Below are 16474 nucleotides of genomic sequence, written 5' to 3'. Positions count from 1 at the left end.
TTTTCTGTCAGACGCAAAAACAGATAAACCGAAAAGAGAGCAGAACAAAGAACGTAAAGGAAAGAAGTAAAAAAGAAACGTGACTATAAGATAGTTTCTGTCCCCCTCTTTGTTACTTCCATTTGCTCGTTTCTCCGAAGGCTAATTTACATCAGGCATTAACTTACCGAAATGTGTACACGCACGTGGCGAGAACTATTGTACGTACGATTCATTCGGTTGAAAATAATTTCTCTTGATAACAAGCTCGCCAGACTGACGCTCGCTTATGAGAATTACAGCTGTACGAGCGGCTCAACCGGAATAAACGCTTACGGTACACTTTTGCTCGGTGATTCGAGGCGTTTGCGACACGATAAAAAGGGACCAGCTGACGCGCTCCAGCGGAATTCTTTCGCGCATTGCCGCCCCAGGCGGACGAACGTCGTGATATGGCTTCATCGTGCGAAATCGCGTTAACCCTCTTGATATTCCGCGTCCAATTATTATGACTCGTGCGCGTGTCATCGCGGGCTTCCGCTAGGCTGCCTCGTGTTTGCTTCAACGGAAGGAAGTTATTACCAGGACGATAAATTTTCGAGTCTCCGGGAAAAGATTTCACGAGCAATCTATATTGGAACGTGACGATGGTTACCCTTGCAGTACGATGGCGAGAAAAGGTCAGGTTCGAGTTTTACAAGCTGCAACGATTAAGCTTCCTCTTCGTTCGGGATCACTCAACGATCGAAAGAACTAGCAGCTTCTTTATCACGGAAAACGTATACGAGAGATCCAGAGGTTGTTAGGTTTCATGGCAGAGTTTCCGAAATGTCAAACGAAATTGAAGTTCCAAAGCATGTTTTACAGTCACGTCTTCAAGATATCTATGACGACTCGTCGCCTGGAAAAGCTGGGATCTAATTGTAATATGTCGTAGAATCATCATCACCGGCGACGTTGTACGATCCAATCATCGATAATATTTTCTCTTGCGATGCAATTGAACATCGATTTGATTGACAATTTTCTTTTAGGCAACAATAGCGTTCCAACAGTTTTTTAACCAATAAATGACAGTATTGAATTTTTCAAAATGAAATACGACGTATCCCACTGTGATTGAACGTTAGGTCGATGCGTTCAATTTCAAAATGAGTTCACTTGCGGAAGCACGCTTTTTTTAGGACATTCAAAGCTTAGAGTGTTTGCATGTCGCTTTCACCAATAATAACACGTATAATATCGCTTTGAAATAGCCTATATTTATCGAGGTTGAGCAGAGAGTTGCCGCGATATCGCCGATCGTCTGCGCGCTTGGTATTGAGCAAACTCATAATCGTTCCGACTCGCGGTCCTCAAAGCAACTCTCGAACCTCGATAGTAGAAGAGGAACTTGTTTGACGCAGCCTAAGGCAGTTGGAAGTCTCACGCCACGAATCCTAGCCAGTACTTAATGTTGTTCCATTTGCAACTGCAATAAGTCTTGGAGACACACTTGAAATCCATGCGACTTGTAATTAATCACGCTCTAAATCCTTCAGATATCAACCAATCTATTTTCTTCGACAGATATTTCATTATTTCTATCATTATATCACACTATATTATAGTTTCATATGCAATGTTGCACGATATTTATTAGTTAGATAAGGGAAAAAGCATTTCGTTGAGTCGTTGGCATTTTTTTTTTCAATTTCAATTTCCTTGTTTTTTATTTCATTAATAGCTGCAATATATATTCTGCCTTGTAACTTATAACTTCCTAACTTTTCAGGTCCCTGGTAACTGTGCTTTTATTTCATATATCGTTTATTTTTCCAAACATTACTCTTTCCGCGCATGTTTTTATGGTTATTGCATTTTTATTATCAGATTCTTTACACAGATGAATTTCGGAGTATTTTTACAATTTATAGCAATTGAAAAAAAAATCCAGGACACGGTTTGTTGGCTTTGAATCTCGAGTTTCTAGATAAAAATCGAAGACCCAACTCATTAACGATCTTTCGCTATCATTCAGCGTTATCGTTATTTTTACCGTAAAACAAAGTCCTGCTTCACGCGTGTTTTCGAGTTTAGAAAATTAAACATTCGATAAATATTCAGTAGTAGTTAATTTGGAAAATTTCCAACGCTTCTAATGCGAAAATTCTTCCAACTTCGTTTCAGATTAATGGTCGTGGCCGTGTCGTTATTAGGTTCCCGTAATTCACGCGAGATAATTTAGTTCTTAAGTTACATTAGCTGCGCCCGTTTTACATCTGTTCTCTGCTGCTTCTGTCTTCCGTTCGTGGAATCTCAACGGCAAACAAAAGGATCGTATCCATTTCCGCAGATCCTAACTCGTGACATACCCGAAGGGATATATTCTGTGTGCGCGCCGACACACCTTACAAGTACTATGTAATTCCGTTGTTTGCCAGTCAACCGAAACTCGTCGCTTTATTTAATTAGAAGCGGCAGAAACGCTTTTACCGTCCACGAAAATGATAAATTGCATTTATTATAGCGCTGACATCTCTTGTAATCATCATTATCTCGTATATTTTAAACCATTCCATAGCTTTTAATACTAAAACTACCACACGAGTCAAAATGACTGGTTCTACAATTTTATTTTAAAATTCCTACTTCGTGTTATATTTTTTTCCGCAATGACATAATGACTTTCTCAACGATAACTACAAGGATAATATAATGAATCTTATTTTGTTTTTTATGTATTCAAGCTCAAAATAATTTTCTATCAAGGCTACTTATACTTGTCAAAGTGTAAAAGGGTCCTGCAATCTGTTTATCGAACCCCAATTAACCAGTTTCCTCGTTTTGTACAACTTCCCACACGTTTTTAAAAATTGTTACTGCGTATCACTCAGTATGATGATATCAGTTATCAAGAAAATTCCGGATCGATCGCTAGATCGCTAGATGTTAACACTAGAATACCACACCAGTCGAAGGTGACTAGTTCTACAATTTTACAAATGTGTCAACCCTCGTTTAGGGATCATGGTCCCAGATGGATTAATAATACCAAAAATGTACTACATAACATGGAATTCCCTCTGTAAGAAAATAATAAATCAATAAATATAAAAGTATTCTATCGTTACATATTTTTTAAGGATCAGTCATTCTGACTAGTTTTGGTAGAAATAGCTTCGTGTTAACTATCGGTAGTTCTAGTGCTAATTCACTAAAAAGACACGCAAGAGAAAAATAAATCTACCCTTCTTCGCTTTCTCTTGTTTTTCTTTCACGATTTCTCCCTTTTTTATCACGCTTAAGATACTAAAAGTATCAACCGTTTGACCGTAATACGTTAACTTCATTCTGAAACAGTCGTCTCAGTGGAAAAAGAAATAAAAGATTCTTCTTCCTTTACAAAATACTTTGTATGTACTGCATACGTTCCCTATGTTGTACCATAGTTTGCTTCTGCTTCTTGTCCTCGCCCTTTCTTGTGCAAAAATGTCTTGAACCAACCAATCGATACCTCCAGCTTGCATTGTGCTTAGCATTATAAAAACAAGGTGCTTGAAAACTGGATGTTTTTTCTGAAATCCTATCCCTTTATATTCGGCTATGTCTGAATCCACGTTCCAGCCTCCGATCGACAAATCAATCTTCCTCCCTATTAACGTTCCATTGCTTTTAGTAATTCTGTATCTTTTTTTATCGTATTTTAGTATTTTGAATCGCTTGGCAAATTATTGTCTAATTATAGAGGATATGCAACGCAACGTATGTTCTAAGTCTCGGCTCAAGGGGTGGAATTCTTTTTGAAGATTTTAAACGAAATCCTTATCACGCTAGAAGTTAACGTACCCAATGGGGTGCTTAAGATTCGAAAATTTCCATCTTTCTACACGACAAAGCCGGCGAAAAAGTTCTTGTTCGAATTACATGGGCGGGGCTGAAGCTTCTGAATACCAACCATCGGCCGCCATCTGCGAACCGTTGGTCGAACAATCTTGGAAACTACAGCACAAACTGCAATCGTGCCGCGTTCCAACGCCAAAACAGGATTCTGTGGATTGTCTTTCTCCCTTTGGCATTCCACCGTGCACTCTTGATCGGTGGCTAAACCAAGAAATCAAGTATACATTCGTGAAATAGGGAAACATTTCTGAAAGTTTGACAAATATTTCATCGATCCGAGAAGGCTGAATTTTCCAACAACGATTTCGCTATGATTCTTAAGCACGAGTTGCTCAACAATTCCGGAACAATTTCATAAAATAACTCCCATTTTTTAACATATAAGCCTAGCAACCAACGATCTGATTATGTAAGGACAATTTAAATTCAAAGGATTTTTGTATAAAATCGATCATTTGCAACATGAAGAGGAAGATTTGGTGATCGTTGCGTATTGGCGTCGCGGTTTTTCACGGTTATTTGCGGCCACGTATACAGGAGACAGCCGTGAAAAATCACGACGCTCCAATGATACTACGCAACGATCACCTTTTCTGACATTCTAACGATTAACTTCGTCCCAGATATCCAAAGGCCCGCGGCATAGAGAGCAGGTTTCAGCGTGTTATTCGGCTGCGGGTGTTGACAGCGAGACGCCCCCAAAGTCGCGCAGAATAATTATTAATACAAGTCCTAAGTTGAATGTGGAATGCGCTAAACAACGCAGCAACACAATCGCATTACGATTTGATGATTTATTTAATGTCGGACTTATCTGGTCCGTGTCGCGTATTTGGAATGTTTTAAATGCCCTCTGTCGATGATAAACGCTCGCGCAATCCCCACTACGTGTTGCTGCCTGACCCGAGGAGATTTTGCAAATTTACGGAAATGGGCCGGAGATTCTGGGCGAACTGGCACTGTGTGGCTGCTCGGATAACTTGGCAAGATAGAGATTGAAATTTAACTTCCATGAAGATATAACGTTAAGATTGGATGGTTTAATCCTCTTTTTAGATTCAGTCTTTTACGTTTGCCTGCGGGGTGACTCGTGGCTCTTCCGCATAAAAATGTAGCGGGTTCGATGGTTTACGCGTTTGCACATACACGCGAAAAAATCTAGTTACGGCTCGTTAGCAGTATACAATTATTAGCCCGCTGTAAACTTCCACAGTATCCCTCGTTTAACGGGCGTTGGCAATGTGCAGCTTACAAGTCGTTAACTCGCGCCTCGTTTCAGATCTTACGATGTAGCCTTTCGTTTAAAAAATGAAGCAAACGATTCGGACAAACTTTGCTTGATTAACGCGATGCTGCGCGCTTGGTAAGATCTGACTTTCGAAAATCTCTTCTATCCTCGTCTCATGAAACATAGTTCGGGTTGGATAAACGATAATTTGTTCTTCCATGGGATTTCGAACATGACGGATCATATTCGTATTCCTTCCAGACGGTTAGTCACAATGTATATCCTCGTCGTGTGCTATCTCGCGTGGGTATCACAAGCTTCAGGGGTGAAAAACATCACACACGGAGTAACAAGACACCTTAGATCTATTGGGTTTCCTGAGGGCAGCGGCATGGGGGTAAAGTACAGAATAAAAGTCATTTTTCATCAACTAATACTACCATTTACCCGTTAATGCGATACTAACGTCGTAATTTGATCTGTCACCGCGGAAAAAAATGGCATATCGTGTACAGATCGTTTCGATCTGGTCTATATAAAAATAAATGGTTATCATATAAAAAAAACTCTTATGCGTGCAGATATTCTTCGCCCTCGGAGTACCCATTGATATTCCCGACAAATCGGTGCTATTTTCTCTATACTTCGAAGCGAATTATGCTCTGCCAGGGGAATGGAACTCTACTTACTATTCGGGTGAGCCGTATCTTAAGAAGCGAAGTCTGGATCGACGATTGGCGTACGAAATTCTTATGAACAAACTAGAAAGGTAAAGAAACTGGTTAAAAATGAAACGTAGTAAAATGAGTCCTGGATAGACTAAATTAAAAGTTACAATATCTTTATTTTTATAGCTTCGGTTATTCTGGTGAAAATTGTTTACTAAAAATGATCTGTGAAGTTACTAACTATCCTTTAACTAGTAATGGGGTGCTTGGCGAAGTGCTGCAAATTTTATTTACGTGAGTGCTAGACGTACTTTAATGTAAATACAGTTTCGACAATAACTTTGCAATAAATTAAACGAATTAAAAGTTTTAGAACACGTTTGTGAAAAATCAATAACTTGATGCAATTTTTGTCACAGGCCATCCTCTTCACAAAATGAAAATCTTCCGAGCGAGATCACCGAGGCCGAGCACGCGAAAGATTGCAATTACCGCTATAAAAAATGCCCTCAAAGTCCATTAACTTTGATAAGGCGCCATGATCTCGACGATAATAGTTAGAGAAGCCACGATATTAAACGCAATCTTCATAGTACACGGTATAGTTCACGGACTGCCGTCCGATAATGGAGTTTCTAAAAAACACATAAAGATTTTTATACTTCCATAAATAACATTTATCATTGTCGAGCGATAAACACATCTTTTTGTGTAATAGTATTGCAATATTTATTGAATCGAAAATACATATGTTCCTTCTCGTACTCCACGTTCGCATGATTTATTTTCGCTTCGAGGAATATTTCCAAGTTTTTTTTTTATAAATTAGCAGCTTTAAATCGAAAGTTTCGCATAGCATACTACTATTGCTGCGAGAATAGTATATGCACATAAAGCGATTTGTCTAAATTGACATCAAATATCAACAACAAGAAAATGAAATAAGACTACTTAGAGACTATGGGGAGAAAAATATCATGGAAACTAGTACATTCTGAATTATCGAAAAAGGACATTATACGCATTTCGAATGAAGTTCGAACTTCGAATGGGGAAAGTATCGTTAAGAATGTACAGGTCATGTGCGTTCGCAATTTGTTTAAAGTAATTTCATTATAGCGACGTACAAAGTTTCGTAAAATTAACAAAAGTCTTAATTAATAACGAGAAATCTTGTCGCTATATTCACAATTGTTTTTCACAGTAACAATGTATGGATAATGATGTTCAACGTCACAGATTCATGAACATAGAATAATGCACTGGAAAACGGAAATCTAGTCGTCGACGTCAGAATAAATTTCGAAACAAATGCATTTTTGCTTGCATATCGATTAAATGCATTCTATTATATGGCTATAATAATTTAGCTAAAATATTTCACCGACAGGTCGTGAACGTATTTGTGTTAGCTGGTTTGATCAAATAAAACCTTCGAGTTGATTTCTTAAAATGACAGTGGATCTTTTTACAATGTAATTCTTAAATTAGTTACTCTCTTCTACATTCTTGATCAAAATTGGCAATGTTCGGTCTTGATCCATTGTTTTTCTATGTTGCAGATAGTGAGACACATTTTCGTATACCAAGAATGTAATCACAGTCGCTGGAGTCACCCTGGTCAGGTTCGCGCTTAGACCCTTGTAAAAGCCTCGCCACCCCTCATACCTGCAATTAACCACCAGCAATACTCTTTTGTTATTTGCTTCTTCTGTTTTCTTCGTTTATTGCATAGAACTTTCTCAATAGGCTACAATGTACGTTTTCATTCCCATTACAGACCGGTGTACGATTCTTGTCGTGATTCATTAATCAAAGCACCTCTCTGTCCCACTCTTTTTCTTTATCTAAAAGGAAATAACCGTACGTCACGAGAATTATAAGCGATAATCATAGATTGATAACGATTATCGTAAACGTTTCACTTTTATTGTTCAACGTCGAAGATGAAAACATTATATAACTCCATTGTATATTTCAATTAATGTTCATCGATCATTAGAATTACTTTTCGATACTTTTGTAACTTAGTTTGATAAAGAATTGTATTCATTCATTGTATGTGTAAAATGAAAAAAGTGAGTAAAGGAGTTTCTCAAAATCTAGACAATTCCAATTCTATGTAGTTTATTTCTCATTTAGATGGTTTGACTTTGATAAGTTTAGAGACATACAACTTCATAAATCATACACAAACGTCCAAAAATCGTACCGCTGATGGTTTAACAAATGATCTGTCTAATTGTAATTACATCCTATGTCTCACGTACACACAACACTCACCTAAACATACACGTAAACACATTGCTCTCTTACATATTGTTCGCGCGTTCACTGTGGTCCTGCCACAGCAATTAATTCATTAGGAAATGTAGTCAAGGAGGAAAAAAATAAGATGATCGCCACAATCATCTAATTCGAAGGAAAATATTTGAACAGCCGATAGAAAGCCGGGATACATTCTCCAGATTCCCAATCGTTCGACAAATATCTTTTTTCTCCATTAAGCTCTACAAACATCATGCATAACCATTAAAAGCTTCGCGCTTGCTATTTTGAAAAGAAATAGTATCTAAATGATTCAACAGCTAGTTTATAATGAGAAACAATTAAATGTTGCTGCCTTTGTTTATTAGGTTATTCATAACTTTTAAATAATGAATCCCAGTCACAATTAGAAATACATATAAATAAATTGAACCTACTATTTTGAAAATTGAATTTTATTGCCATATCATCAGTTGCACTGAGTACCAGACTCTATAAACTTTGCAACATTCGTCTATTGATTTTTCGAAAAGAGGTACATATTCATTCCATACAGAAATATAACATAAATAATAATTAAACTGTAGATAATTATTACATTCCTATGTATGTTTTCATTTCATTTACTTTTAATCGAAATTTGCTATCAACATTATGACTTGCATTATAACGCGAGGATTTGTAATTGATCTATTTATTTTAACATATTCGCACTAAAAAATTGTTTACTGTAGTTTCAGGTGTACGCATGATTTGTTATTTATACGATCATGCGACTTTTGATATTTTCTATCCTTTGCTACATGTTGTACCTTTCGCCAGTTACATTTTTACAATAAAACGAGAAGGTACAAACTTTTTCTTTGAGTAAATCTTAATGCACTTACAAACAATATTAATTTATGGCAATAAAACTATTAAAATGTAATTTCATCTTAAAAAGAAGATATTGAGATACATGATATATATCATGAACTTGAGTGCCAGCCCATAGAAAAATTCCTAATAAGAAAAATAATTTAATCTTCCATAGGATTTATAAGCTTCGTTCCTCTTCTCTCGTGTTATAAGAGCAAATAAAATTATTCTATATGCAGGAAATATTGAATAAATAAAATATATGCTTGATCTGTATAAATTACTGTATGTTCAAAAAATAAAATTAACGACTGTTTTTGATGTCAAGAAATATCATTTGTTTGCTATGTTCTTAAAGTATTCAGTTATTATATGAAACAGTCATCTAATATATAACATGATCATAAAATAATGAACGTTAGAGACTGTTTTCAATTGCTCTAGTAACAAAAGAACTAGTGGATTGCTTATTCTTAAAAATAAGTTTAAATAAATTGAATATCTATCCTTATAATATAAAGGCATTTAGCATTTAAAGACTCCAATAAAATGCCATTATTAAGAACAATAAAACTATTCCCAATAATATTGTTTGCTACACAAGTTTCTTTTCGAAAAGGAATTCCCGAAAATATTGTCTAAATAATTCGAGCAGTTACATTTGTTACATATATAGAACTACCTTTTTGAGTTACACTACCGAAATATATGTTTTATTAAACAAAATATTAAACGTTAATGAATAACAACACTTTCTTTAATTCATTGATGCCAATTAAGATCATAAAATAGTTTGGAAAATGTTGGCAATTCTAGAATAAAACTAATGTACTGTTTTGCCATTTGTATAAAAATATATACGGGAAAAGAATCTTTTTTCTAATAATACTGTTCCAAATGTACCTCTAATGAAAAAAAAGGTAAAAGTTTTAAAATACAGCTAACACATTACCGTCTCAAATAATAATTACCTTCAGATTACCTTTGTTGATTTACAAATCATACTTAGGGCTGGGAAAATCCAATATCAAAGCATAATTCTACATTGGAAAATTATAAAATATTTAAATGAGATTAATATGTTCTTATTTTCTTCTACCTTTAATAATTTTAGATTACTGTAATCTAAGGAATCAATGAGAGTTTGCAGGCACATTAGAAAATGTTTCATAAATTACTATAATTAAACATATATTTGGTGTAACGTGTAAAAGGTAGGGAGTTAAGCCTTTATAAAAACCCTTTATTCCTTCTGACCTCCATATCGATTGAATGCAATGAACGCTGCCATTATAGTTGTGGTGATGATCTTGAAGTCGTGCTCTAACAACTTGATAAGGATAAGTCGAGGCGGCGGCAATTAATTTTGAAACCGCCGCGAAGTTGATATATTCCCATGTGCTCTGTAAATATAAAAATGAAGATAATATTTTTTCACGATTGTCTTTTAAATGTCAAATCAATTCAACATATATGTATAATTTCACGCTAGACTTACCAGTTTGCTGTCAATCGGTACATTCAAGTAATTATTGTACCAATTTTTCAGCTCTTCGTACACCATAAATTGGATAGCACCGTGCGAGACACCAAACATTCCAGGTACAAATCCCTGTAAACATGCGTTTTATAAAGTTTTATATTATATTTTACTATAGTTTAATGAATACATTTAAAAAGGAGAATCAAATTAAAATCTAATGTTCCCTCTTCGCTAAAAGGAAATTCATTTACCCGATACAAGCCTCTGAATCCTTCGGTTCTATATATCTTTTTAATTCCATCTACCATTCCATTGTATCTAAGTGTTTCTGGAAGATGTTTATCATCCATGTACTGCAAACACAAACGTGTTTTTACTACCCAAAGTGGATTTGTCATAACTAAAGTAAGAATTCCAGCGTCTGCTGCAGCAAACATGTGCAACGATGGTCCTAACGGCTTCCTACTATTTCCACCTTGGATCCATGTTTTAATGGTATTATAGCTAAACAAAAGCAAATTTCATGTATTATTAACAAGGATTACTAATAAAAGTATTTAAATAATTTAAAATTCTTACAAAAAGAAGTAGCAACCCCATGCACCGCCAGATCCTAGAACATTTGGTGTTACCCCTCTATAAAGACCCTTCACTCCCTCAGTCTTAACAATTTGCATCACTGCGCTTTTAAGGCTTTTGTATTGTGGGCCCACGCGTGAGTGACCATCGCTAACTGCAAAAAGAATAGAGTGATGAGTACATCTTGTTTCTGGAATTGAAGGTGCAACTAGACAGAGCATGGCAAACTGCTAATACGTAAAATTCTTTCAAATGATACCATTGTCCAGATAACGTTCGCTATTTCTTCTCGTTCAACACGTGACGATAACGTAAAGAGGAGTCAAATGATAAGCAAAATGTAATTATTTTTTCTCGCATCACGTGTCATAATTTATCTAACGAGCGTATTGCAACTTCAATCTCATGACATTTTGACATACAATAGAAATCGTATTTTACTCTTAATTGCATTGCACTAGATATTTCGACGAATTCCTTTCCAACAAATAATAATGTATATCGTGTTGGGTTTAATTCACTCGCCACAGGTACAAAAAGACGATTCTTCGTTATTCTTTGTGTTCAGGAATATGTTTGTTGCGGTAAATTATCGATGTGTCCACATATTTGTAAACGCATTACACATCCAACATTGCAACATTGCAAAATACTTTTAAACGGAATAATTAACAAGCCTTTCAACAACATTTACCATTATATTTTTTCGTGGGAATAAAATCGTCAACAGTTCCTGCAAAAATCCTACGCTTGTATGTACTACGCTAATTTTATTCCATACACATATGTATGAAGAGAAATGAAACTTATTCGGAATCACTAAGAAGATGACATTCTCTATTTGCGTCTCGACGTGAATTTCCATAATAATATTAGGTTAATAATTAAAATTAATAATGTTTCGATTAGATTATTAATATGTATAATTAATAATAGAATAATGCATTTTTTACGGTATGTGTACTGCTTATTATGAACTTAATTTTTCCTAATTTCAATTACCATCTTGCAGATAAACTTTCTATTCTACTTTATGAAGTTTCTGGTCTGACGAAATTCATCGTTCAATTTTCAAAAAAAGATAATTATTTATAGGACGATCAAATAGTAATGTTACTTTACACGATATCAGGAAACAGACAGAATTAAAATTAATCTCTCTTTGTCGCAATTTCACATTTTTAGTGTAGTTATTGTGAACCCGTCTGTCTCTTCAAACGATTAAATTATCTACTTAATTTCGCCACACGAGACGGAACTTTAATCATAAGAAAAACATTAAAATGTAATTGTTCGGGCTCACGTGCGTCTGACGCAATCTGTGGAATTTCTTGCAATTTGGTGTGTAGCCAACGGATTTTACGACGAAAATACGACAGAGAACTAGCCCCATGAGGACATCATCGGTCTTTCGATGATAGCGAGATAAAAAATTACGATGAAATAAGCTTCTGTTTAAGCACCTATCATTTTAACGCTTCATTGTACGTGAAAGTTTCGATTATGCTTAAATAAGTTGCTACTTTCGAATCAAATATGTTACGAAATCTTTTAAAATTCGTTTTATAACGTTAATTAACAGAAATTACGTAACTACGTTGAAATAAACTCTTTCTTTAAGTTCACATCATATCTTAATATTCTTTCATATAAAAACGTTTCAACTATTCCTAAAAAAGATCTTTGATTCTGATTCAAACGTATCTCGATGTAAACAAAACCGATGAACTAACAGAAATTACATTATTAAATCGAAATATATTTCTTAATGTACATGATGCAATAAATATTTGAATTACTTTGAGTTTGTCAGACTGAAGTTAAATACGTGGAAAAGTAGCAATACGAAACTATAACAGTTGCTCCTTGTATTGTATTGAATATCATTAGCGGTAAACTGGTCGATTCCGAGTATGTAATCTTTAAATAACTTGAGCATAACAGTATAATGTTAACCATAAATGTCAATACAAGGTAACAAAAAAATTTTTCGGAAAATTCGACTTCTCCTGGAAATTCTTACATTTGAGAAACAGTATAGTCGTAATGACCGAATAGAAATGTTAAGAAGGTACTAACAGTAAGATTCGCAACAACGTGAAACAAAGATATTCTTTAAAGTCAATTTAACTACAGGAATGTCTACTTTCCATTCCTAAATGTGGTTGAAAGTTAACCATAAGTTTCCATTTCATTTCGAGGTACTTCATTCATGTATTTTAAGATTATTATATAATCTAAATTTTATGTACTACTCTTGCAAATTTTATTATATTATTCACATGACAATTAGGCTACACAGGTTATCCACCTAACTCGAAACCCGCGCTCACGAGACATATAAGAATGGCAACAGTGTAACATGTACGTTTACTACTGCAATCAAATGTCGCTCGCCATCTATGAGCTGTTACTAGAAATATAATTAGGCGAGGACACAGAACGGTTTGTTAGTTGACGTCGAAGGACTTAAATTTTATGTCACTATAAGGAGAAGATGATCGCTGAGGAAGTTAGCTTCGTATTTTCGCTCAATGATTTCATGTCCTTGCATACTTGAAGCTTCGAAGCAAGCAAACGCACCTGATTTTGATATCTTAAATTATGTTTACCTGAAATGTAATTACAATTTAATTTTTTTTATCTAAAATTGCATTCAACTGTTTGAACGATCTAATCACAATGAAATTATCATTACTAACGAATTACAATGAAATTGTTCACTTTCTTATAAACATGGAGACCCTTTTTATATCTCGTTTGGTAATTTTCTTCTACTTCAAAATTGTTGTACTTCAAAATTTATGATCGCTATTACCTAATTTTGGCTCCTTCTGCTGTGGATATGTCGAATGTAAGAATAAGAAACAAGGAAAGCGATTGAGACATAGTAAGACATTTTACAAAATTCATATTTAGACAGTTTAATTCAGAACAATGCAAATAATTTTAACCCTCGTACTGCAGTACTTGGGTCCGTTCGAACTAATCGACAAACGACGGAAATCTATTTTTTTAAATTGATCTGCCTAAGTATGAATTCTATGAAGTATTTTATTGTATCTCAATTTCTTTTTTATTCTTACATCGGAGCAGCGAATTCAATCACAACAGAACGATCTAAAATCAAGTAAAGCGGCCAATTTGTGCAGAATGATTGTTAATAAATTTTTAAGTATGACGCAGAGAATGTTAAATATGTTAAAAATGAAAATTATCAAATGAGATATAAAAGGACTCTCCATGTTTATAAGAACGTGACAAATTTAATTGTAGTTCGTTAGTACCATAATCCAAGATATCAAAACCGGTTGCACTTACTTGCTTCGAAACTTCAGGAGCACGCAGGGATATGAAATCGTCGAGCGAAAATGCGAAGCTAATTTTCTCAGTGATAGTCCTCTCCTTATAATGACATCAAATTTAAAGTCCTTTGGCGACAATCAAACTTCTAATTTCTAATTATACTTCTAGTAACAGCTCGTAGATGACGATCGACATTTTATTGCAATAGTAAGCGTACATGTTACACTATTGCCATTCTCATATGTTCTCGCGAGCGCGGATTCTGAGTAAAGTGAATAACCATGTATGTGTACGTATATGTGGTATCGATCATTAGCTAATTTTTACCATAAATGTATCATGAAGATTCACACCAATTAACACAATCTCCAGTTCATTTAAATACGAAGTCAAAGCAAAATGGCAGAAGTACTTTAAGTTTTACCGGGAAGTAGAAGTAACGTAAATTGCAAAGTAAACAATGTACTGTAATTAAAAACATGTAATCACATAACAATACATAAATATATTCGATTATAATTCGATTTGTCAATACAGAGAATTTTATTTAAAGGAATTAAATAACAAAAATGTTGTTAAACGATGTTAATAAACGTCACTTCCCGTCGCGGGACATTCAGCATTTATAATGCAAGGTTAATGGGCATCATTTGTCTCTGTCTTTAAGCCGGTCAAAAATACTCTCTATTCTTCTCAATAACGCCACGTGCTTTTCTTGTTCGACCTTGTCGGCCAAACTGATGGGATCGTCGACCGTAGACATTACAGATTTTTATTATATTTTTTTGTATGTAATTATCGCTACTCAATGTGATAACGAATCTACACGTTATTTCGAACTACTTCTATATATGTGTATATATATGTATGTGTGTGTGTATATATATATATACACATGTTGTGTATACGAGATTAGACAGACTATCTACCAACAAAGAATGACTAATATCAGAATTAGTACCTTGCTTCCTGGTTTTCCTCATGACAAGTTTAAATATAGAATGTATTTGCACCAACTTTCCAAAAATTATTAGAGAAATTATTCAAGAAATTTTTATCAGAACATTTATTGTAGAAATGACTTATGCAACAATACTATTTTAGATTAACAATGTATCATCAATGAATTCATAACAGAGTTTATGTTAAATGGAATATGCGGTATTTTACAAGATATAAAGATAGAAACATAGGTATTTGTTCGAAAATTAAAATAAAATAAAATTGTCACGGCAAATAGTATCATTTGTTTCGAAAATGATTTCACTTATGAATATAATTATTACAATATTCTCTTCGATTCTCTGTAATTAAACAATTCAACTATCGAGATATTCATTTTATGCAACGATTATAACATAAGCTGCATAATGTCAGACTTGTGTAAGTCACAGAATAAAAGCAAAACGTACGGGAAAATTTTCTGTCTCTAGCGCGTATAAATATAGAATATAGCACGTTTACCACGTGCATATATCGAATAGATTGAATTCGTACCCGCCATTTGCATGCACAGTCGTTATTTCGTCAGCAAAGACACACTCGAATTCGCTTACCTGCAAATCTGGTCTTGATCAAGTCTAAAGGATGCAACATCAGCGTGGAAACCACGCCACCGGATACACCAGCAACGAGATGTTCGTACTGAAAGCGGCTCAACACGGGTAAAACACGAGCGGTCCCCGGTGAACCACTACTCGACTTTATTGTCGACATTTTACTCGTGTCAAACTGCTCGTCGTTCGTTATCGATCCGTCAGTGGAAAATCCAGTTTCATCCTTTACAACGCTAGCAATATTCGTCTCCACTCTGCGGCATATCTCTTGATCCGCGGCAGGCAGTGCCGTTGCGTTTGCGGTAACGCGAGACACAGCCGAAATCGCTTCTTCGGTTTGATACGTTCTTCCGTCTCGCTTTCTCCTTTTAACTGATTACGTAACGCAAAAGGACATAACACGCACCGAACACAGCACCGAACACAACTGATGCCTGACTCAGCGACTACTCGCGTTGAATGCTCTGCGCACCACCTCCCTCTACTCTCAACTACCTCTCCCCAGCATGTGCCATCTTTCTGACGAAGAGGAAACAGAAACTCCTGTCGCGGGAAATTCAATTCAAACTATAAACGCGCGCCGTTCTCTACCACCGCTTGGAAACGATCATCTTTAATTTTTTAAACATTACTTAATTACTTTGTACCAGAGGAATCTAAATTGAAA

At 35.1% G+C, this 16474-nt stretch overlaps 2 protein-coding genes across 3 annotated transcripts; one reads left to right on the top strand and one right to left on the bottom strand.

Moving 5' to 3' along the window:
- The first annotated feature begins 524 nt into the window (after window positions 1–524).
- Window positions 525–6409, top strand: LOC139987827 (uncharacterized). Of its 2 annotated transcripts, XM_072004543.1 has the most exons (5): window positions 525–659; window positions 5351–5486; window positions 5671–5858; window positions 5944–6051; window positions 6177–6409. In XM_072004543.1, exons 2-5 carry the CDS (start codon window positions 5364–5366, stop codon window positions 6316–6318), a joined length of 561 nt encoding a protein of 186 aa, XP_071860644.1. In that variant the 5' UTR covers window positions 525–659; window positions 5351–5363; the 3' UTR covers window positions 6319–6409. The 2 variants fall into 2 exon arrangements, with proteins under 2 accessions (XP_071860644.1, XP_071860643.1); XM_072004542.1 differs by lacking the exon at window positions 525–659 and having other exon boundaries at window positions 5167–5486.
- Window positions 6410–6461: 52 nt separating this feature from the next.
- On the bottom strand, window positions 6462–16237 carry LOC139987825 (solute carrier family 25 member 32). The gene is made up of 6 exons (XM_072004541.1): window positions 15808–16237; window positions 10946–11099; window positions 10618–10870; window positions 10382–10495; window positions 10141–10286; window positions 6462–7425 (listed from the first exon to the last, which is right to left on the bottom strand). The coding sequence occupies exons 1-6, from the start codon at window positions 15965–15967 to the stop codon at window positions 7245–7247; spliced, it is 1008 nt and encodes a 335-aa protein (XP_071860642.1). The 5' UTR covers window positions 15968–16237; the 3' UTR covers window positions 6462–7244.
- Between the last annotated feature and the right edge of the window lie 237 nt (window positions 16238–16474).

This window comes from Bombus fervidus, chromosome 5 (genome assembly GCF_041682495.2).
Source record: "Bombus fervidus isolate BK054 chromosome 5, iyBomFerv1, whole genome shotgun sequence".
In the NCBI taxonomy this organism is placed as follows: domain Eukaryota; kingdom Metazoa; phylum Arthropoda; class Insecta; order Hymenoptera; family Apidae; genus Bombus; species Bombus fervidus.
Note: the sequence above shows the minus strand (reverse complement) of the source record. Positions and strands in the feature narration are given on the sequence as shown.

What these genes read in the sequence shown, in the direction of transcription:
- LOC139987827 (XM_072004542.1), top strand. Translation starts at nt 5,265, where the DNA reads ATGAAACATAGTTCGGGTTGGATAAACGATAATTTGTTCTTCCATGGG. An exon ending in CTGAGGGCAGCGGCATGGGG is followed by an intron (nt 5,487 to 5,670) that starts GTAAAGTACAGA and finishes TTATGCGTGCAG; the next exon opens with ATATTCTTCGCCCTCGGAGT. An exon ending in CTTATGAACAAACTAGAAAG is followed by an intron (nt 5,859 to 5,943) that starts GTAAAGAAACTG and finishes TTATTTTTATAG; the next exon opens with CTTCGGTTATTCTGGTGAAA.
- LOC139987825 (XM_072004541.1), bottom strand. Translation starts at nt 15,967, where the DNA reads ATGTCGACAATAAAGTCGAGTAGTGGTTCACCGGGGACCGCTCGTGTT. An exon ending in TACCGATTGACAGCAAACTG is followed by an intron (nt 10,287 to 10,381) that starts GTAAGTCTAGCG and finishes TTATATTTACAG; the next exon opens with AGCACATGGGAATATATCAA. An exon ending in TGCATTCAATCGATATGGAG is followed by an intron (nt 7,426 to 10,140) that starts GTCAGAAGGAAT and finishes GGTTAATTGCAG; the next exon opens with GTATGAGGGGTGGCGAGGCT.